Below are 22,882 nucleotides of genomic sequence, written 5' to 3'. Positions count from 1 at the left end.
AGGAGTGGCGATTGTTTTGGGAAAAAAATAGAAAAGATGACAGAATAACACGTCGGATATTGGATTTTGCATAAAATTGAGAATTTACTTTTTAAAACTGACCTGACACAATACTGATTTTGGCAGTAACTCGTTTTTTTTTTAAATGGGGGGCAGTTGTAGCCTAGTGGTTAGAGTGCCGGCTTGTAAGCCGAGCCGGTTCGAGGCTCACGACTGGCGGGTTGGGACTGTGGTCGCAATATATAGGAAAGTTGATGTTTAATCAGTGTATACCACTAGTCAACTAAATTAATATAACATGGCAAAGGTGAATGCACATTTATATATTGATTCAATAGATTTATAGCATTTGAAAATAAAAACTTGTTCATTTATAATGAATCTTCAAAAATCAATTTATGGATTTAAATTTTTTTATGTTTTTATAACCTAAAGATGCTATGTGAAAGTTTGTAACAGAAAATTGTGTTTTTTATCTTGTCACTTTCTTGTTCACATGTTTTTACCAAAATTAGTCAAAATGGATTTATTGTGTTTTGGATCCAAACTCTTCATATGTAGTAACAAAACAATCAACAATCTCTGTTTAACAACATTATGTAACAAATCCGTCGACATTTAATGCATTAAGTCAGAGCAAAATCTCTCCTTGGGCACAAAGTAGTTATTCAGAACCAAAAGGCTTTGTAAGCAGAGTAAGTCACCGAATAAATTTCATGTTAAGTTCATGTCCTCTGCCAGCGCCCACGCAGTCTGAACGGGACTATAGTCCAACAAGTTCTCCAACTCATACGACTAACATGGTCGTATGCACCTTTGCTCAAATACGACTACCTATAGCGTATCATAAAATAGCGCCCCTACCGGCAGCGGGAGATGTGCCACAGCCTCTTCGTCTTGATGCATTGTGGGTCTCTACCATAAACGAGGATTACAGGTATGTTATCAGTGAACCTTGATAATCTAATAATTTGATAACAAAATAATAATGCTAGGGCGTTTTGTGTTGTTTCATCTTTGTTTGTGGTGATGTAGTTGTTCAGGTACGTTATGCTACTTGGGAATAAAGTAAAAGGACATTACGAAATATCACAAATAAATAAATAAATGCAAAAGTTAAACATTACGAACATAAGTGACATTGAACTTTGCTTTTATTAAAATACGTCGTCACAATAAATATTCGAAAAAGATCGATTTTTGTCATTGGACAAATATTAAGAACGTTAGGCCTATAACGTTATAATTCTGTCGTCTGTTCAGTATTCGTCGCGTTTCAAATCAACAAGGTATGTTTCCCATAATTTTAACATTTTTTAGGGTTAGATCATTTAGTAAAGTTAGTATCTTGCAATATTGATTCGAAATTGGAAACGTTGTGGTTAAGGGACCATGTAAAAGTGCACACATTTTGAAAACGTGCATGGTGCCACACATATTTCGCTTATCTGACTCGATCATGCAAATACATTGTTTTTTCCCTCTGATTCCTTTATACAGGTGCAAATCTAGGAACAGAACAAATAACGCTAGAAGACAGACACCAAAGGTGATTAACCAAGTAATGTGATGTTTTTGATCCACTTAAACATAATCATGCATCAAATTAACAAAACACAGTCACATTCATCTATATATATCTATATATGCATGAAGCCATATATAAGAAACCCCAAAAGATTTAGTTAACAAGAAAAAGTACAAAACTGTATCAGCAACATGTCTTATTAAACTAGCCATAGAGATTCTCATAGTATGCTGGTCTACAGCTAGTAAAACAATCACTATAGTTAGGTTGTACTTGATTTGTATAACCAAAATACATTATTCTATTAAACTATACAATAAGTTATATCCAGTGTTATCCAGTTAACATATTGCAATGAGATGAGTGACATGCCTGAAATTTCTGTCATTTAACCTAATTTGTGGTCTGAAGATGGACAAACTTCTTATGAATGTGGAACGTCCATTTTCGGACTACAAATTAAGATATTTTTGATAAAATCTGAGGGTATTTGATGCACACATAGGAAACAACACCATTGCACCCTTTGACATCCAGAAAGGTAGTTAAAAACATGGTTAAAATAGTCAACATGACTACAGTGGATGAACCTTAATGTTATAAAGCGATGAGAATACGTTTGGTGTGCTAAAACAAAAAAAATAAAGACTTTATTCAGCAGTTTAAACTGTCATACATAGTTGACGTAGTAAACTCAGTGCAGGCTTCCTCGTTTACATCCGACTGCCGACTCATTATTGACCGAATTTTGCCTCAGCATCACATACTGTACATGTGTCATGCTGCTCTTGGGCTCTGCTTCGGGCAATATTTAGTTGACATTCGAACGTAAGCAAGGATGCCTGCATTAGTTCCTGATGTATGGAAATGGTTCAAATTGGTTAATGAAGTTGTTATTTTTGTTTTGTTATATTGCACAAAAAGTACTCTGGTCTCTTCATAATATTAAGGTTGAACCACTGTAGTCACATGATTTTGCTGCCTATGTGTGGATCATATACCTTTAGATTTCATCAAAAAAATAAAAATTTCTGTTCTGAAGATGAACGAATGTCTTACAGGTAGAACTAGTCAGTATTAGGGGGCATAACAACAAACTCTTGACAATATTTTCGAAGACGGTGACTTGTCAACATACTAGGTGTGAAAAAAATATTTCTTATGCCCTCATTACATAGCATGCTGTGTTCTAATCATCATTTACCGTATGTTTCTTTTTACAGATGCCTACTCTAAAGGATTGCTACACATGCAGGGAAAAGATTGGAGTAGCCAGCAAAACATGTCCATACTGTAGGGCCAAACAGCCATATAAGCAAATGCTTGAGAAAAAAAAGAAACAGCTTTCCCAGGAATGGATAGACAGACAAAAAAAAAACTGCAGTGTGAACAAAATTTATGATTCAACAAATCTTCTGGTAGGTTTATCTTTCAAATGTTAGTCATAAAATAATAAGTAAATAATGAGTGCGTGCGTGCGTGCGCGTGTGTGTGTTTCATGCCTGTGAAATTGTAATTATTTATCCCGTTTTTAGTCTTATGATTGTGTCTCAATTTCATTCCAGCTCCACAAGTGGGAACTTTTAGAGAGGTACCCAGTCCTTCTCCTTGCCAGGAGAACCTCAAATGGTTTCTCTGCTGAATGCTTCTGCCCATGGAAGAATGAGACCGAAGACACTCAGGACGCTTTTCTTACTATAAAGAGATTATACGAAAGTCTTCTTAATGGTAATAAACACAAATGTGCACAAAATTTTAACATATTGCAGAATAAACTTTACATTAAAGACATTAGTAATAGGTTTTATCGACAATACATACATTTGCAGAGTTCATTTTTTCCCTCACATTAGGTTTAAAAAAAAATTTTTTAACATGTGAACAACATGATGTTTGTAGCATTATTTCTTATTTAAAAATGTCTTGTTCAACCGGACTAACATTTTACAACACATATTGGTGTTATTTATAAATATTTTTATACATTTAACCTTGAAGTATCATTTTTAGATATTTGAAATTACATAAGAACACTTAAGTGGGGCTTTGTATTATTTTGATCATGTCAAATTGATATTACATTATTAAATACAGTACAACCCATAGGTGAACTTAAACTTAATTAATTGTATTTATTTGAGCTGTATTATTATTGAATTATTGTTATTATCCTATCCACAATTTCTTTTGTCCAACAGTGGCTATTGCAGATAAAGAAGTAAACGGCATGGGAGAAAGTTCTGTCACAAATGGCACAGAGACTCCACCAGCAAACTCCACACCTCTGTCCACCTGTAATGGTAAAATGTCTTATTTTTTTGTACAGCATACAGTTTTGTGGTCCTATTACCTGTCATGCACCAAATACTAGTATCTGTCCAAAGGCAGACCTTAAAGCCCCATACACACCAGGACAATTATCGTGCATGCTTATCGCAAGTGTAATTTCAGACGTTTTTTGTGTTCATACCCAAGCGATTTTTACTGGTGATTCGCAGAGTGAACGTGCAAATTCACTCCCTGACAGTTATAGTGCTTGTGCTGATTGATAACGAAAAACACATATTTATGATATGAATAAAATGAAAGAAGATAAAAATACAGATATAAAATGTATATATGGCATATACATGTTATGAGGAGATGGTAGTCAGAAACAATGGTGCAAATAAGTTACAATGACAGTAGTGCAAGGGAAGAGTAGTGCAAATAAACATATTTATAAAAAAGACATTCTTCTTAACTATATTTCTCGAAGGTAAAATAAAAAAATTAATAAAAATACCGAAATAAAAATGTATATAATAAACGTCTATTGGTGTGTCCAAGAACTGGTAGAGCACCCTTAGTATGTAGGGCTCTTTCTTGTCACCTTGGTAAAATGTGTGCTAGACAAGACCCTTTTGTGTTTGAGTGCCACCAAGTAATGTTTTACTGTAACTTTAGCAGCTCCAGGCATGCGCAAAAGTGGGGATTTCATTGGTCCACCAGTTTTTAATACTGCGCATCAAATAAAAACAAACCTGAGGTCATTTTTAAAAAAAAAGTATCCCTGCCGTTTTTCGCAACGGTGTGCACACTTACATTGGTGCCCTTTGTTCAGTCACAAGCCGTTAAACATCAGCGATAATCATGCACGATATTCGTCCCGGTGTGTACATTACTTAAAGGGATAGTTCACCCAAAATAAAAATTTCGTCATCATTTACTCACCTTCAGGTTGTTCCAAACCTTTATACATTTCTTAGTTCTGCTGAATGCCAATAAAGATATTTAAAGAGAGTTTGTAACCAGACCGCTTTGGGCCACTATTGACTTTCACAGTAGGAAAAACTACTATGAAAGTCAATTTTGGCCCAAAGTGTTCTGGTTACAAACTTTCTTCAAAATATCTTTTTTTTGTTTTAACAAATTTTTTGGGGTGATCTCTTTAAGAATTACAATCATAAATGTTTCATCCTTAAAAACAACAACAAAAAAATATATATATATTTTTTATTTAACATTTCCATTACTTACATTTATTCATATATATATATATATATATATATATATATATATATATATATATATATATATATATATATATGGATTTCTCGTATTTGAGGCGTGGTTTATGAATGCCCAGAGCCGTTTATTGGGGGCTACAGATGTCTATCAAATGCACCTGTACATAGCTCATATCCAATTGTGTGTGTCGCAAAGACGTTGTCATCGTTTTGCTGCCCCCTCCCCGTTCTGTGATTGGTTCCCAATTTGAGGGGAAAATTTGGTCCATGGTCTCCATGCTAGACTTGCAGCGTGAATAAATTTGTGCACAAGGCAGCATGGGGAAAACCCAGGCTAATATATATATATTTTTACACACATATTTTTACACTGATTCTGAAATTGATGCTAGTTGCCGAAAGTCAGGGTCAGCCTACACAATCTGGGAAGTAAGATTTCACAGAAAATAATGTAGTGTATGATGGGCACAGACTCATAGCTTAAGGCTATGATTCCATCCCACAGGAGGATATGAAACATGTTTTAAGACATGTTTAAGACAATTTAATAACACTTTCCCTCCAGTTTCACAGACAAAGCTTAAGCCAGTCCCAGAAAAAAATGCTTGTTTGAGCTGTTGTAACTGAAAGAAACTTGTCTCACAATGCACATCACTTTTCTTTTGTCCAACAGTGGCTATTGCAGATAAAGAAGTATCCGGCATGGGAGAAAGTTCTGTCACAATCACAAATGGCACAGAGACTCCACCAACAGACTCCACACCTCTGTCCACCTGTAATGGTAAAATGTCTCATTCAATAGAACTGACATGTTGTTGTTGTTGTTGTTGTTTTACTAAGGCAAGTTTATAAAAGCTACTTAAATCCCTTAATTTAACTATAGCCTAATCCGGGTGTAGTCTAAGGCCCTGTTTACATTAGAGCATTTGCGTTTTAAAACAGCATTTTAAAATGAAAACGATCCTCGTTTATACTGGCATTTTAAAAATAATCTTCATCCACACCATAAACGCATGAAACATGACCAATCACGTAACTGGGCATGCACATAAAAGTGTAAAATAACTTATTACTCTAATAATAGCTTACCTTTGCACATTTATGCAGCCTATGGGTGTGCGATATTGAAAAAAAATAATACCTGGGTCCTTTGCTGGCAACTACAACAGACACTAATTTTGAACCTATAAAAATGTGTTTGGGAAAGTCTTATACTGTTTTAGCTTGCCCCTGCAACATATTAATATGATTAATAGGTTAATTTTGATTTTATAACTAAACAGAAAGGTCTTTATGATTTAAAAAGAAAGCATTCAAGTGAACAGTACTAAACTAACTTGAAGCAAAAATAAATTTCAGCAAATGCAAACTTCAATCAAACATAGTAAGAGAAATGCTTATTGCATTAATTTTTAAAAGTGTGCGAGGTATGTGCACGTCCTCCGCTAGCAACACAGAAATAGCTAAAAGCTCAAGCGGCTAAAGGAGCATTAAATATTAATGACGTTGTTAAGTTTATTGTTTTTATTAATTTATATTCACAAAACGTATCAACAAAACATTGATTAAATTAGGAGACAAATTAGAACGCCTATATGGCGTTTAAAATTACAGTCTATCTTTTGTAATAAGCTGACTAAATTTAAACAAAACAACAACAACATTACAACAATATTCAAACCTAACAATACTCAAACATAAATGTAAAACAGACATTATTTATAAGAATACATGTTAAAACAATCTGACATAGTGTTTATAATAGCTGGTTGGTAGATGTTTACTATTTCTGGCAAAACCTCCATTGCAAACCTCCATTTACCTGAATAAAAATAATTTTTACCTTGAAAATGATGCGCTGTCACGTTAACATCAGCTGTTAGTTCACATAAGACTCCATCTACATTTACACTCAGCGCAACGTCTGAGTTCTCAACCTAAAACAGGGTCTGCAACGAATCCGTTTATGAGGGTCGAAAACGGTGGTGTAGTGTAGATGAAAGGCGTAAACGTAGCAAAAGTAACGCGTTTTAAAGGATAACCGCATTAATGTAAACATAGCCTAAGCCAGGGGTCTCCAAACTATGTCCTGAAGGGTCACTGTCCTGCAGAGTCTATCTCTAACCCATATTAAACACACCTGAACAAGATCAACAACACAGAAATAGCTAAAAGCTATTTCTGTGTTAGCTAAAAGTTATTTCCATAATCAAGGTCTAATTATGTGTACTAGAAACTTTCAAGCAGGTCTGCTAAGGCAAGTTGGAGCTAAACTCTTGAAGACCCCTGGTCTAAGCCCTGTCTGTGAAATTGTTTTTATTGTTTAGGTGTCTCCTGAGCATTTTAGTTTCTTGTGCCTGGAAAGAGGTTACAAATTGTATAGTGTATTCCAGACTTTAAATAGATTTGTTTAAAATGTGTTGATTACATAACTTTTCACAATTGTATTTTTCCAACAGTGGCAAACGCAGATAAAGCAGCAAGCAGCATGGTAGAGAGTTCTGCAACAAACAGCACACAGACTCCACCAGCAGCCTCCACAGCAGACTCTGATTCAGAGCTTACGCATGAGCCTGTCACTTTTTTCCTTCCTCCTGAATCTTCCTTTTTGGCTTCTCCTGATTCCTTTACCACCCCCTCTCCTATGCCTTTATCCATCGCTCCTCTGGTGTCCCCCCAGACTCATCATGTTTTCAAGTCCTCTCAGTCTAGTTCTGTATCTTCTTCCCCGGCTTCTCCTCTGCCACCAACCTCTACCCTTTCTACCTGTTCTAAACTGTCCACTGAGCTAGGCAGTCTAAGCCCAGTATCTTCCTCCCGGAAAAAAGGACAAATAAAGAGGAAAGCAGACCCTAAAGGTATGTGTGAATTTGTTAATTTTTGTTTTTATTTATTTATTTATTTGACATATAAATAAAAACTATGCTTGATTTTGCACTGTGAAACAGTTTTGTCAATTGTAAGAATGCATTTCTCATAGTTTTTTGAAAAGGACTGTTTTTGAATTCTACAAATGTACATATTGTAATATTTTCTTTTGCACATATTGCAACATTTATTTATTTATCTATTTATTTTAACACAAGCTTGTCCTTTTTGTTGCCTCTTTGATCTGAGTGCTTCAAATGTAAGCCCTTTTGGATAAAAACAATAAAATGATTACATTAACAACTTTTTAAAAGTCTAATTGTCCTTTGAAAAAATTTATTTATCCATGACACTCATGGTAATGTTAAGATGTTTGTTGGACTTTATGTTTTACTTATATCTGTTACAAATAATAACCATCCTTTAATTTGTTACAGAATGCCCCATGCATGAAGAATCAACCAGTTTCCCCTACAAAAAAATATTAAGGAAAAGAATCAGGGAGGTTTGTTTCAAAAAGGAAAAAAAAACACATTGACAATAACAATATCAATTTGCTGTGTGTTGTAAACATTGCCAAATATACTAAATAATAATGTAGGGTTTAGGTATTCAAATAATTCATGTTAAAATGTTCAACTATGGATTTTAAAAAGTAATATTTTACTTCACAATTTAAGTAGTTTGACAAAAAAATAAAAACTGGTCCCATGTTTTATATATCCCATAAGTTTTATTTTATAAAATCCATTAGTTTTATTATGTTACACTTAGTTCCACTGACTAATAATATTACTTTGATTTCACTTGGATATAATGTTGTCTTTACCATTTAGCAGTATTATTGTTAGTAAAAGTGTAACTTATACTGTATGTGTTAGAATAATGTCATTAACTTCTTGTTTCTTTTTGTTTTTGCTAAGGGCCATACGGAGGTGTTGGTTCAGTGGCATCCTTGCTCTGGATGGTATGCATATTATCTGATGTTTACTGTACTGTTGAAAATTGAACAGAATTAACAACAACAACAACAAAAAACATTTATTTATATAAACACAATAACATAAAGATAATAAACTTTACATTAACATTTATTCATCTTTAACCGCAAGATCGATCAGTGACACTAAAGTCAAATTGTCAAGCAAGTCACATAACAATGTAATAATGTTTGGCAGTGTAGTACATTCAATATAAAATAAATTGAAATGTATGGTTAAAAATGATTTTTTTCCCATCATTATGATCATACCATCATTACCCCATGGAATATTAAAAAATAGAACGCATGCATACCTAAAACCTACATGTCTTATTGTACAGTGACAAGTTGGTATTTATTGTATCCTAGTAATGAACATAAATAAATAATGTGACTATAGTAACACTATTGCTGTCTTACAGTGGGAAAAAGTGGAAGAACTCCTGGGAGCCAAGTGGAAACATTCAGAGTTTATCCTGAAGATGTGTGTGTGTTTGTTGTGTGAAGATGTGTCATGCCTTTTATGACAGTTACAGAGTTCTGATATACAGTATGTTTGTTTTGTTTTGTTTTGTTTTGTGCTTGCTTTGTAAAGCATATAGTCATTCTGTGTTGTGTGTTTGATGACTAAACAACATTAAAAACAATATGTCACTGGCTCTTTATCTTCCTATACTCTTCATTTTAAAGATTGTTTATAATTTGTCTTTTAAGGCCAAATATATATTCACTGTAACTAAGTGTATTTAGTGATGTTTACTGCTAAAAAATCTGATAAAACCAGATTCTTATTCTTATTATTATTCATTACCATAAAGCACATGTTAGCTCACAGTCAAGATGGGTTTTTAAATCTAAAATATGTGTATGAAAGATAGACCAATACATATTTGGACCTTGCCAAATGAGCAAACAACTGAAGCTGGCATTTCCTTTCTCTGCAGGTAAGAACACAAGGAAGACAGGGATTAAATACTATTAATACCAGAACAAAACTTTTCGTTAAATGATGCCCCTCACCATTCATATACACCTCTGGATTTTGAGATAACTGAACAATGTAGTCAATAATTTACATCTGTTATGAATCACCTAACCTCGCCTCTGCTCCTACCCATATTACAGAAACATCTTCACGCACTAGATTTAAATAACATTTTGGCTGATTATATGCCCTTTTAACAAGTGGGGACCAGTCAAATGTCCTCACTATTGTAAAGTACAACAACTTATAAGTGAGGACAATTGGTCCTTACAGGTATGGTCAAAACAAGCACACACACATATGTTGTCTCCTTTGCACCAATAAACTGGTGTGGTGCAATATGGCTGCGGTTGCATCATTCAGGTGGATGCTGCACATTGGTGGTGGTTGAATGTCCACCTTTAATATTTAAAGCGCTTTAAGTGTCCAGAAAAGTGCTATATAAATGTAATGAATAATAATTATTATTAGGCTACACACATGTCTGGTTCACTATCCTTGTAGGGACTCTCCATAGTTTTTATACAGTAAACACTCACACACAGAAAGACACACACATACAGAGAGAGAGACAGACACATACACCACTAAAATGTCCCTAACCCCAATTCCACATAGCCTATCTATCTATCTACAGAATATTTAAGGGGCAAATTCTGTAACAATATTGGCTAATGACTGCCATCAGACTGAAACAACACCAACAGCCACAACAACAATAATAATGTTAATACAGGCTCAGTGAGCACAGTCAGTCAACACGTGAGATGACACAATGATCACAGTGACATTACACCATTCACATACGGTGATAATCAGAGTGTGAGCTATATGTGAGTTCATTAATTGTGATTTCAGAATGTTGAGTTCATGGTACAGTATGAGTGCACAATGAGGGTGCCATGACTTCACATAGTGCACAGTGAATGCACACACACTCTGCTATAGCAGGGCAGCACACATGTCTGGAAAATGTTGGCCCAAGAGTAGAACGTCACCTGTCTTGCCTATAACTTCTAAGAAATATTATAGGAATTATCATAGGATCAAATTTAGGACACTTTCTACACAGCATTTTATACAGCCATATGGTGTGTTGCCTAATGTGTATACATAAGCTATAAAATGTCAACAATAACAACAACATTATGGCATCAAGAAGCCTAAATAAAGGTTTTAGAAAGCTCACACATATTGGAGGTAAAAGTGACCAGGATTCACAGATTTGTTTTATCCAAGCATTGTGGCCTAGTGATTAGAGAGTCAGACTGGGATGTAACCCAGAGTTTGGTGGTTCGATTTTCACAGCTGGCAGGAAGTGATTGAATTTTGGGGTATTGCAGTTATAGTTGCCCTGTGTCTATGTGCGTTTGTGTGTGTTCATGACTTGCAGTGAATGGATTTACTATTCAGTGGATGGGTTAAATGCAGAGTCAATCATGTCTCTTTCACTTTTTGTTTTATTGGCAGATATCATTTGCAATTAAAGGATGTCTCGGCAACATGTTTTTCATTTAGTAAACCTATATTAGCTCTCTGAGAGACATCTGGTACTTGTCATATCCTTTATGGGGTAGTATGAGCTCACAGTGAGTGTGCAGTGACCTCATACTGTGACCTAAGCACACTGTGACAACATTATGAGGATCTTTTAAGATCATGGTGACTTTAGTGAGAGATCAAATTGTATAGCCATCGAGACCGGCAAAAACATAAAGAGCTGGTTACCCAGAGAGCAAAGGGTGTTCGCTGTAGGACAGGAGAGATCAAGACAGAGATGCACTTCCTCCTTTACTGCCACAATATCTATAAGAGATCTCTACTTCACCAAATACACTAACTTAATAAAAAATGTACAGCCATGAAGTAAAACACAAATTTTTATATTAGGAGACGGACAGACAGCAGTGGCTGTGAGATACATGTGGATGTGCCACAGCCTGAGAGACAGCAGGTGAATGTATGTTGTGTGTGTGTCTGACCTTAATGTGTTTTCCTACAGTACAACAGTGACCCTCAGTATGTGTGTTTATATGTTAAAACACTGTGATATGAAATGTTGATGTTCTTCTAAGGTTTTCTTGTAAACCTTTTTGCCTCATCCTCTAGCTGGCCCCCCTATACAACTAACCTTACTCTGCATTGCCACCCTGACTATGGTTTATTCACTCCGCTACATTCAAAACATAGATACCGTACACTGGCGGCAAGTACTGAGAGACTTAGCAAGAGTTTCTTTGAGTAGGCCGTCCGGTATCTAAATGGTAGTTTGTAGGCACTTTAAGTATGCACATGTATGTATGTATTTGAATATGTATGTATATGTGTCTATATATGCATGTGTATGTATATGTATGTATGTATGTGTATGTAGGTGTATGCGTAGGTATATGTATGTGTATGTGTACATGTGTATGTATGTATGGATCTGCAATAACATCCAGATATCCTGATTGTATTGTTATTCTAGTTTGTTACTGTTTTGTTTTGGGTTGAGTAGCACGGAGCCGTCTGTAACATTTCACTGCATTGTATGTATGTGACAAATAAATCTGAATCATTATTTACATCCATTCAAAAACTATAACTTGATCTTAGGCCTACTCTAAAGCCACGATGGGTTGGTGTTAAGCTAAGCAATGAGTGCTTGGACATGTGAAAAGCGTGAGGCACTGATGAATTAGTGTGGTATTTTGTTTGGTTGTGTTTAAAAAAGGAAATCAAGTTACTTCCTCTTAGATTGTTGTATTACATAGAGAATTGTGTGTCATGTTTAGCAAAGGTGTTTAATGAATTACAAAACTAAGTACTGATGATACATCTAGTTTAATTTTCACATAGGCTAGTACACATATTTGTTGTACTGCAACACAAGGATTCACAGGCATTTTATTTGTATATAATTGTTGTATTATTTGGTGCAAAAAATAAAGCAATATGAATGGTGTTTACATTAACTTTTATATATTATGAACACTATTATCTTGCTTTGGCCACATCTCACCAAAATGCCATTGTTTATTATTTTATAACCTTCAGTATCAGCATTTAGGGCACTATGATCACATTGATATTGTTAAGGGCATATATATTGTTATTTTGCACCATGATCTATTACAATATATAAAATATAAAGACATTGTATTCCACAAATTCTTAATGAGTACATAAGTATTTTGTATTTTCATGATCACTATTGTAGTTAATGCACTGAAAAAAATGATTCATTGAATTTAATCAATTTTTTTAAGGTAAGTGGTTGCAATCAATTTATTTACGCTACATTTAAACAAAAGTTTTATATTTTATTTTACTTTACTAATCTTTTTTGTTTAAATGTAGCTCAAATCAATTGATTGCAACCACTTACCTTAAAAAAATTGATTAAATTCAATTAATCATTTTTTTCAGTGTGGTAACATGTGAAAATTTGGCTTTAGAAGAATAAAAATATAAAACTTAAGATTAAATATTAAATGTCTATACAAATTAATATGAAATATATTACCTTTAGAACCAAAATGTGAATATAAATATGTATTCAATATGCAATAAATAACATATGTAACAGTTATACTGCAACATACTGCCCAATGTAAAATCTGAAATATGAAAGGATCAAAGTAAGCAGGCTTTGCTAGCTGTGTCTCTGTCACAATAGTGACAGATGCTCATGGCTAATGTAGAGCCTTCTGATATCCAAATTTGAGGAAAATGAGAACATGTTGGTGTAAGAAAAAACAACAAACACAGTAGCTCATGTTTAGAATGACTTTTACTTATTATTTTGTTTAATAAATCTGAAAAATATTTAAATAAATTTTAAAGAGTGCTTCCAATGTTTGCGGCTTTAAAATGTAAAATTCTTTCAAATTCATCTTCAGAAAATTCTGAGCTGCTGTTGTCCTCAATCTCCTCTTCAGCATCTTCCTGCAGCATGAAGAAGGAAGGGTCTGTGTTGACACTGCCATAGGTGCTGGCGACTGCTGCAAGTTTTTGCTGCAGAATGTGCCGCTTGTGTAAGATACAGCAGTGCAGCCCCCTGTGTCCCTCTTCAGTCAGCTCTCTTGGTGGATCTAAAGTAAAAAGTGAAGAAAACTGACATTGATAATCAAGCAGCATTTCAGGAACTATATAGTGGGGAAAATGCCCTGCAGTTTGAGTGCCCAACTCTGGTGTTTTACTGTTCATTAATGTGCAATAAATGAATAAATAAATAGAAAAACAGCTAGCAAAACTTAAACACTTTTTTTAAGAGGTGATTTAAAAATACTTTTAGATTTGAAGCAATATTTACAAGAAACAAATATCCTGCTTACAGGCATTAACATATTTTGACATTATTAAAACAACAACAGCAACAACATTTATAATACATACTATGGATCTTGATGTCCTCTTTAATCTCCCGAAGGAAGGTGTCCAGTTGGTCCAATGTATTTTTAAGATGTTGATAATGCTGAGTCATCTCTTTCACTATTATTATCTTCTCCTCATCCATGCGCTCGGCCAGCATGACTTGGTCAAACAGCCGCCTCTTCAAGCGGAGACTAACCTTTGTTTAAATAAAATTGGAAGGTAAAAAAATTAAAACACATTCAATTTTTCAGCTTTATGCCTAGCACAGTGCTCTTCATTAATAATTTTGTGTGCCTTGATAATAATATTGATAAATAAACTTGTCCAACAAGGAAAATGTATAAGGGTAATAATCTAGATAATGCCCTATAAAATATCCTATCATCCCAAATTATAAATATAATTATGCAGCCAAAACACCCAAATGATAACAACTGAAGCAAAACACTACAATTTAACAAATAAAGTTAAAGAAATGCTAATAGCAGTATCAAGATGTGTGCTTTTAATTTAAGACATACTGTGTTGGCTGTAGGGCTGTGCAAAAAATCGACTGCGATTATCATGCGCGTGTCATCAGTAAAGCCGGTTCAGTGATTAGTATTAAATCGCCATCAGCTGCTTTCAGATGGAGCGGCATTTATTACACAGACCCGTAGTTCACCGAGAAGCTAGGCAAAATCGGGTTCATAATCGAGGAAAATCGACTCCGATTATCTATGCGATTTTGCCTAGCTTCTCGGTGAACTACGGGTCTGTGTAATAAATGCAGCTCCATCTGAAAGCAGCTGATGCCGATTTACTTCTAATCACTGAACCGGCTTTACTGATGACACGCGCATGATAATCGCAGTCGATTTTTTGCACAGCTCTAGTTGGCTGTGTTACATATTGCATGATGTAGGATATTAAATATTAGTGTTAGGATAAAAGTGTTAAATTGCTGACTGGTATTCATTGAATCAACTGAATTATATGAATTAAAAAAAGCACAAAAATACAACAATACTAACCATCTCCTTGTGCTTCCCAAGGCAGAATGAAATCATCAGAGAGACAGCATGCTGCTTCTGTGTCAATTTTCTCTTCACAGCCAGGAAGGGTGTTGTACTGCACTATCCTCTCTCGGAGTGTCTTTTTGAGCTCACCAAGTCTTCTCCGTTTGCGCTGCCTTGTTTGGTTGCTGTCTGTAAGGTTAAAAAAAGTGATTAGGAAAAAGAAAAAAAGCAAGCTGAGTAAAAGTACCAAATACCATTCTGTCGATACAGATCACGCTTCTTTCTTCGGATCGAATAAATGATCTCATCAATTTCTTTCTGGAGCTCTTCCTGGCTACCGGGAGTACTGTCTCTCTCTAGAAAAACAGAAATAGCCAAAAGTAAACATTACAGAAAACATAGTATCACCACAGAAATGTAGCCAAATGTATGGAAAAAGTACCATATTTTCCGGACTACAAGTGTTTTTTTTCCATAGTTTGGCCGGTGCTGCGTCTTATAGTCAGGTGCGCCTTGTAAGTCAGAATGAATTAATTTGGACATATGAGAGGCAAGAGACAACATTACAGTCTACAGCCGCAATAGTCTGCTATATGATGCTCCTGTATTTATGTAATCTAATGAATTTAGTGATGTGGAATGACGAGCCTGCGAACTTGATGCATGCTGGCTTGTTCTGTTAATATCGCCTATTCAGCCTCTCAGGTATGCTCTGTATGCTATTGTTGATCGTCTAAATAACTGATAATGTCACGTTTAACGTACAGACACAGATTTAGCCTGCTGTTCTGTCTGCTATTGTTTAGTTGAATAACTCGTCTTTCCAGATTAAATGTCTGTTCTTCGGCTTGGATTTTGTGAAATAATTTTCTAAATAAATGCAACGTATAGTCTACTGCGACTAATATATGTTATTTCGTCTTCATGAAGCATTTTTAATTGATGCGACCCCAGAGCGACTTATAGTCTGGAAAATACGGAACCATTGTATACACTCGCAATTATGACATACCAGTTGCTGCCCATTGCTGCACCTCACACACCCACCGATCTGCATCCTCCTCAGAGATGTTTAACTCCTGCTTGAGACTCTCAAGATTGGCTGCTTCCATTTCAGCCCTCTGTGTAGTCTATTTAAAAAAATAAAAATTACTAGTATCACTACAAAATTAGTGAACACGGCCCCACACTACCAAAAATTATGCAGTCAAGATTTGGGGAATTCTCAGGGGTCAGCACAGCTAGAATGCAATGGCTGAGCCTTGCCCTAGAAGAATCACTTCCTTGATCATGGTGCTTTAAGTAAATGACAAACAACATCTATAGTCAAAATTGATTTACTGCATCAAGTACCTACTGTCTTTTGACATATTTTTGAAACATCTTTGTACTATAAAAAATGTGAAGTTAATATTTGTAGGTAATCGACACCAGTTTAACGTCTGTAGACCATGTAATACAAATTTATGTCAAAACACCTCCAGGGCCCAGAAAACACCTCAGGACCTAAAACATACAGTGTAGCCTTCTTACTTTGACAAATCTTTTTGCCAGTGTCTTGTGAAGACTCTCCACCTTCCTATTGTTCCATGCCATGGCAAGCACAGTTATCATATCTGCTCTGCCTTTTAAAACAAAACAGATAAGAACAAATTAATTGTACAATCTAGTATTATGTGTCCAACACAAGGGTTATTTCTTTTTTAACCAACCTGACTTGGTCATGTACTTTGTAGTAAGAGCTGCCCTTGAAAGGAAACTATTGACCTGTTCCACCTCTTCACCGACAGTATTTCCTGCACCATCTTGGCTTCTACCACCCCACCTAACCTGCTCCAAAACATAAGATCAAGACATTTGTCATTAAAATCTTATTTATTAGTTGGTGTATCCTCAATGAATTTGGTGCCATTAGCAAATTTTATTATTTTAATGATCTTAGGTAGAATTATCATGAAAGCAAAGCTTTCATAACAGCAGTTGTGCAATTACAATTTTAACTGTAATGTTAATAATGTTTTAAAAGTTCATCAGTGTTGTGTGTATATTACCCAAAACGCACACTAAATAAGTTATTTTAAACTTATCCTTGAGGATGTCTCACTGATATGACACACTTGATTTAACTCATCAGCTCATTAGTAGAGACTTGAATTGGACCTGAACTGGGTGTGTCAGAAAAGGGAGACATACTGTACAAAATGCAGAGCTGGGGGTCATCCAGGACAGGTTTGGCAACCACTGCAAGTATATCACTAATGTGCATCACCTTTTCTGAAACATGCATATTGAAAGACATAGAAATCCAGCAAATGTTTTTCTGATGCCGTAAGGATATGCTCCTGAAACATATTTCCCCAGTTCCACAGACAAGGCTTAAGCTAGTCTCAGACTAAAATGCATGTTTGAGTGGTTTTAATGGAAAGTAACTTGCGCTGACATATCTTAAAACATGTCAGAGTCATTGTTTTGTCTCAAGATGTACACCAGTAATGTTTTTACTTTTCTAGTGTACATTTATAGTGTAACTTAAATATCCTAATTGAACTAAGGCCTAATCGTGGCTTTGTCTAAGCCTTGTCTGTGAAACAGGTCCATTGTGACATAAACTTAACTCTGTACACTGTACCTCACATTTGCCAGTGTGGGCCTTAGCATGCATTACGGAAAGGAAAGGCTTCATCATGGTTAGTGGTTGGAGCTCAGGCAACTTCTCTGCCATCTTTTCCAAATAAGGCCAATACCTGTAATGGGAAAAACGCTTAGTTTATGAGGTGCGTGGCAAAAATGGTAAGGAGACAAACCAGGACCAATGTTACTACCTATGTACAATTCCTGTAAACAATCATGAACACCATGTAGTCATATGAATAGTAATATTGCATTATATCTGCAAGAAAATCTGTGGTAGATGTAAACTGATAAAACTGTACCCATATTAACCTTATATTAAGTCCATAATATATTAAATGTGTTCTTTTTAGCTAGACATGGTGTTTTTCTCATGCATGGCATAGATTACAAACTGTAAGACATTAGTTGTTATTTGGCAATGGCTATCTACCTGCAAGCAATGTCCATACAGAAGAATGTCACATTTGCAGCTTGTGCCAGTTCCTTCTGCAGGAACATTGGGTAGGCATATATTTCACCACGATAGTGATTCAAGCCTTGCAGCAAGATTCCATGTCTGCACACCGCTATTTCAAGGCCCTCTTCATCCACCTTGGCCCGGGATTTCTGTGATGTTTCTCTGCCTGCTGTAAATGTTGCTGGCCCACAGACATCATGACCTGTCCTCTGAAAGTAAAAACAATATGGTACATGTAATACCAGGACAAGTTTTTAAAAGCTAAGGTTAATAGAGTTGAATAAATCCTTACACTACACATCTGGCTTCTTATTTGCTCAACAAAGGCAGATACTTTGGCATCTTGTGCGATGAACAGTCCATCAAAAAGAGGTGGTTCGTCTGTCCTGTTAAATAAGAAATTTTTCATCAACAACACAATTAAATAATCATAAATGTTGCATTTACCTTAATTAATATGAAATTTAACCAGAAACGTGCCACGCATTTTAATCAGTATTAATTTGATCTGAACACTGTGTTTAGGGTATCAGCTTTAATTTGTCCTATGGCATGAACTTGTGCAAGAAGTTAAAAACATACTGTATCAAGTACAAAAATAAATAACATTGTTAAAGTTTTAGTATATGTCTTAAGGCTACAGAAGGGAGACAAAAGTTATTAAACAATGTACAATATTATTGTCATAGAACTCTAATGTTACAAGCAAACAGTTTTTAAAATGTACCAATTTGGATACAAATTATTTGAATATTAAGCAAGCAATCATGCAATTTACACATTTTGTTATTTCTGAACTTTAAATATAAGTGTACTTTTATCATTTTTTTACCAACAAACTCAAAATTGTTTTTATGATGCTAAGAGCCAACATTTTTATATTAAAGAAATATGTTCATATGCCAGGACATGACTGAAATTGTATGTATGTAGAAACTTACATGTTATAGCAATAAGATGCAGCATAGTTTCTCTATAAATAACTATCAAGTCCATCCAACCAATAGCTATACTTGTTTTTCTTTAGAGGGTCATGGCATGGGGGGTCTAGAGCCGTGAGTTGCCGCATGGACAGTCTGTCACTGTATTTCTTGGCTAAACCAAAAGACTAAAAAAGACTAAAAAAGTACACAAGTGTGCCATCCTATATCTAAATTGTAAACGATAATAAAAAATTCCACTGACCCTTTGGATTTCTTGAATCTGTAATGTTTTCTATTGCCGTCTGCAGATATAGCCAGCATGTCTGGTGTGCATGCTGGGCATTTAAAAGGCTCCATCAAGCACAGATCTTCCTTTTTATAACTGCAGAAGGCAAACTCCTGAAAAACTCTATTAAACGTATTGCCACAAATACTACCCATCTGGAAAAAAAAAATGGAACAGTTTTGGTTAATAAAAGATTTTAAAGTCTGAAATTTAAGAAACATTCTAAATGAAAACAGCCCTTACCCGACCAGTGGAAAGAGATCGATGCTCAAGCATTTTGAGGAATGCTTGTTGGGATAAGGATGGGCTAGCTAACTTCATCTGCTCGAATGATGTGAACACATCAAACTTAAACAGCATTTGGCAGCTGGTGGTTGCTGGCCAATATCTAAATTTAAGCAAGTCACCAATTCCAGGAGTCCATTTAGTAGAACACAGTGGACAGCATACACTAGGCAGGCACAGGTTGTATGGACCTTAAAACAAACATGTGTTAACCATTTGACCAGTATTTGTACAGCACATGACAACATAATAATAGTAATCAATTATTATGCTTAACTTCATCTAGTGGGATATAAAATGTAGAAGGAAGTGAAAAGACATACCATTGATTGTCACCAAGACTGTCTGCTTTCCTGGGGTGATTATGAGGTCTTGGTTTGGACCGCAGGAGCAGATTTGCAGTGGCGGAAGAATTGGAAGCATACACACTGCAGTAAATCACATTTTTAGAAAGTAATATCAGTAATGTCTACACATTTACTAAACAAATAAAAAAACAGATAAAGGAAACAGCAGACAGAGCTTTTATAGTACCACTGTACATGAAGTGAACATTATGAAAACACGGTAAGAGGACATACTAAAATATCTGAACATACCTTGTTCATTGAGGTGATACTGGTCACCACAAACCACCACAAAGGATGTTGGTGGAATAGGATTGAAAAACCCATCAAACATAACTTCTCTGTTATGCAAAACATTTTTTCTGTGGATCTCTGTGTCGCATGTGGAACAGAAAAACTGAATTCCCGAGGGAACACAGTCCAAGCACCGGACAACAGCATCAGTCATCTTGCATTGTTCACAGCAATGCTGGTTTACAGTCTCTGCAGTCAACATGCAATTTAAAATTTCTGGCATCGCAGCCTTGAATTTTTTTTCAGAGATAGCCTGTCTTTTTGTCCACGCAGACATGGTGGTTGTGTCTTCTTCCACCGATGCAGTGACAGTGACTGAATTTACCAGGTCTTTTAGTCTCTGAAGATGTTGATCTAAATTAATAATAAAAAAGATACTAATAATAATGATAATAATAAGATAAAAAAGGTTCATCAATGCACTGTGAACTAACATGAACAAACAAAGAACAACTGTATTTTCATAAGCTAATGTTAAGAAAACATTAGTGTATACAGAAACTGTGCGTTCACACCGCACAGGCGAAAGCATCAAAGTGGCCAGAAGTCATTCATTTTTTAATGAGAGTGGCGACGAGCTCCGGCACGGCGTGTCATGTACAGGGTGAGCATCAAGGAGAGTTGAAATCAGCTCAACTTTATGGTAATGAGCTATGACACGGTTTGGCGGCAACAAATCGGAAGGCGGAAACGTTCGGCAGCAACCTCTGCTTGAGAGGATTTCAGAGAATGCATTCGAGCATTAGAGCGTCCACAGTTTTTCTATAGCGTCGTTGACAGGGCAGCCGGAGCTTTTTTTGACGCTCTCGCCGGTGTAAACGCACAGTAACAAATGTATTGCACATGGTTAGTTCTAGTTTAAGTAATGAAACTTATAGTAAAGTTTTACTGCAATTTCTTATATGGCTTTATCACTTCATGTGCATTACGGAAATGGTCACTACATACATTTTGACACTTTCCTAATTTTGAAGTTTTTACATTTAAATATTAAGGCTGATATTATTTAGGCTTTCAATTCAATATGCTTACCAAGATTTGGGACCTCCTGTTGAATTTCATTCACCTCCTCAACTTCAGAGAGCTCCTCAACTTCTGAAACCTTAGTGCCAGAGGGTTTCACTGCAAACACAAAATACAATGCTATAGAAAACATTACTTCTGACCAGAAGCATAAACACTTGTAGACAACAGCATGCCTGTACAATTTACTGACCAGATCGATTCTTCATAATCCTAACACGTTGTGGTAGGATGTTCCCATGCTGGTCTCTCTTCCTCCAGGAAACATTGGAGACTTTAGGTCCCTTTTGCTTTCTTTTCTTTTTGGTCTGAAAGTAAAAACTAAATGAGGGAGACATAAGGAGAGCTATTTTCTTAGGAAAATAATGTATGAAAAGTATTACATTTGTGGTTTCAAACTCATCTGCCAAGGTTTTTGCTGCTTCCAGCCATTGTCTGAATGCCTCAGATGCCATTTGCCGATTTTTTAAAGATAAATAACGAAAGGATAAAGGTATGAAGAAATACAAATAGGGAGAGAGATAAACACAAGAAAAAGGAGAGAAACAGATAGAGGCTCTTAAAAGAACCGTTTGATTTGTAAAATATTTCACTGATAAAGGATGGGTACAAAAACCTGAAAACAAAGAGATGAGATGATTAGTTATACTATCATTCAACTTGTTTCTGAAAGTTACATTTAGATAAATACAAAGTAAATGAATAAAACGGGAATTAAACAGGGTCAAAGGGGAATAAGCAGAGTGTACACAAGCTCCGAGTGCACCAATCAAAACAACTACACAGACTGGTCCATGCCAAACTGTGCCTGTAAATCTGAATTTACTAATGATTATTATTTATTGTCTTTGACTATAGTCTAAAATAGGCTATAATAATGAACCTGATTTTGTAATTAATTCATCTGTGATGTTTTAATTCTTTAAAATGTAATATTCCAGGTTGAATTGATACCCTGAATTTAAATCATTTAGAAAGCTGTTAAACTGTTATGCCCTGATAATATTATTATACACTCTAAAAATGGTTGGGTTAAAAACAACCCAATTGGCAACCCAGCGCTGGGTAAATATTGGACAGAACACATGCTGGGTTAAAGTAACCCAACACGTTGGGTAACACATTTTAACCCAGCAGGTTGGGTTGTTGAAAAAACCCAACGTGTAGTCATTTTAACCACTTATGAGATTAATATTCTGGGTTTGGGTTATTCTTGCTGGGTTATTTTTATCATGTGCTTTATTGTAAATCAAGACCATTGCGAACACCAAATAAATGTTTATTTGACTTCAAAATAACTACAAACTCTTAAATTTTTACAGTTGGCAGTTGCAAAATCATTTAAAGGACTGCTGCTTACTGACATCAAGTATAAATATATTTATTAAATATCAGAAATTATGC

The 22,882-nt window shown here is 35.3% G+C and overlaps 2 protein-coding genes across 4 annotated transcripts; one reads left to right on the top strand and one right to left on the bottom strand.

Moving 5' to 3' along the window:
* Nucleotides 1-775: 775 nt before the first annotated feature.
* Nucleotides 776-9,538, top strand: LOC135766908 (uncharacterized). Of its 3 annotated transcripts, none has more exons than XM_065276424.2 (10): nucleotides 776-937; nucleotides 1,501-1,549; nucleotides 2,752-2,946; nucleotides 3,094-3,256; nucleotides 3,727-3,828; nucleotides 5,711-5,818; nucleotides 7,497-7,895; nucleotides 8,343-8,410; nucleotides 8,829-8,872; nucleotides 9,310-9,538. In XM_065276424.2, exons 1-10 carry the CDS (start codon nucleotides 801-803, stop codon nucleotides 9,365-9,367), a joined length of 1,323 nt encoding a protein of 440 aa, XP_065132496.1. In that variant the 5' UTR covers nucleotides 776-800; the 3' UTR covers nucleotides 9,368-9,538. The 3 variants fall into 3 exon arrangements, with proteins under 3 accessions (XP_065132496.1, XP_065132487.1, XP_065132502.1); XM_065276415.2 differs by having other exon boundaries at nucleotides 1,501-1,561; XM_065276430.2 differs by lacking the exons at nucleotides 776-937; nucleotides 1,501-1,549 and adding an exon at nucleotides 2,623-2,669.
* A 5,678-nt stretch (nucleotides 9,539-15,216) lies between these two features.
* LOC135766847 (uncharacterized) lies at nucleotides 15,217-22,038 on the bottom strand. Its single transcript, XM_065276329.2, has 15 exons — nucleotides 21,862-22,038; nucleotides 21,672-21,786; nucleotides 21,488-21,577; nucleotides 20,414-20,809; nucleotides 20,138-20,242; nucleotides 19,773-20,005; nucleotides 19,506-19,684; nucleotides 18,613-18,706; nucleotides 18,294-18,529; nucleotides 17,859-17,973; nucleotides 16,942-17,059; nucleotides 16,763-16,854; nucleotides 16,242-16,359; nucleotides 15,484-15,585; nucleotides 15,217-15,418 (listed from the first exon to the last, which is right to left on the bottom strand). The coding sequence occupies exons 1-15, from the start codon at nucleotides 21,931-21,933 to the stop codon at nucleotides 15,240-15,242; spliced, it is 2,244 nt and encodes a 747-aa protein (XP_065132401.1). The 5' UTR covers nucleotides 21,934-22,038; the 3' UTR covers nucleotides 15,217-15,239.
* Between the last annotated feature and the right edge of the window lie 844 nt (nucleotides 22,039-22,882).

The sequence above is a fragment of the Paramisgurnus dabryanus genome, chromosome 3 (assembly GCF_030506205.2).
Source record: "Paramisgurnus dabryanus chromosome 3, PD_genome_1.1, whole genome shotgun sequence".
Classification (NCBI taxonomy): Eukaryota; Metazoa; Chordata; class Actinopteri; order Cypriniformes; family Cobitidae; genus Paramisgurnus; species Paramisgurnus dabryanus.
The sequence above is the reverse complement of the archived record's forward strand: the minus strand, read 5'-3'. Positions and strand labels throughout refer to the sequence as shown.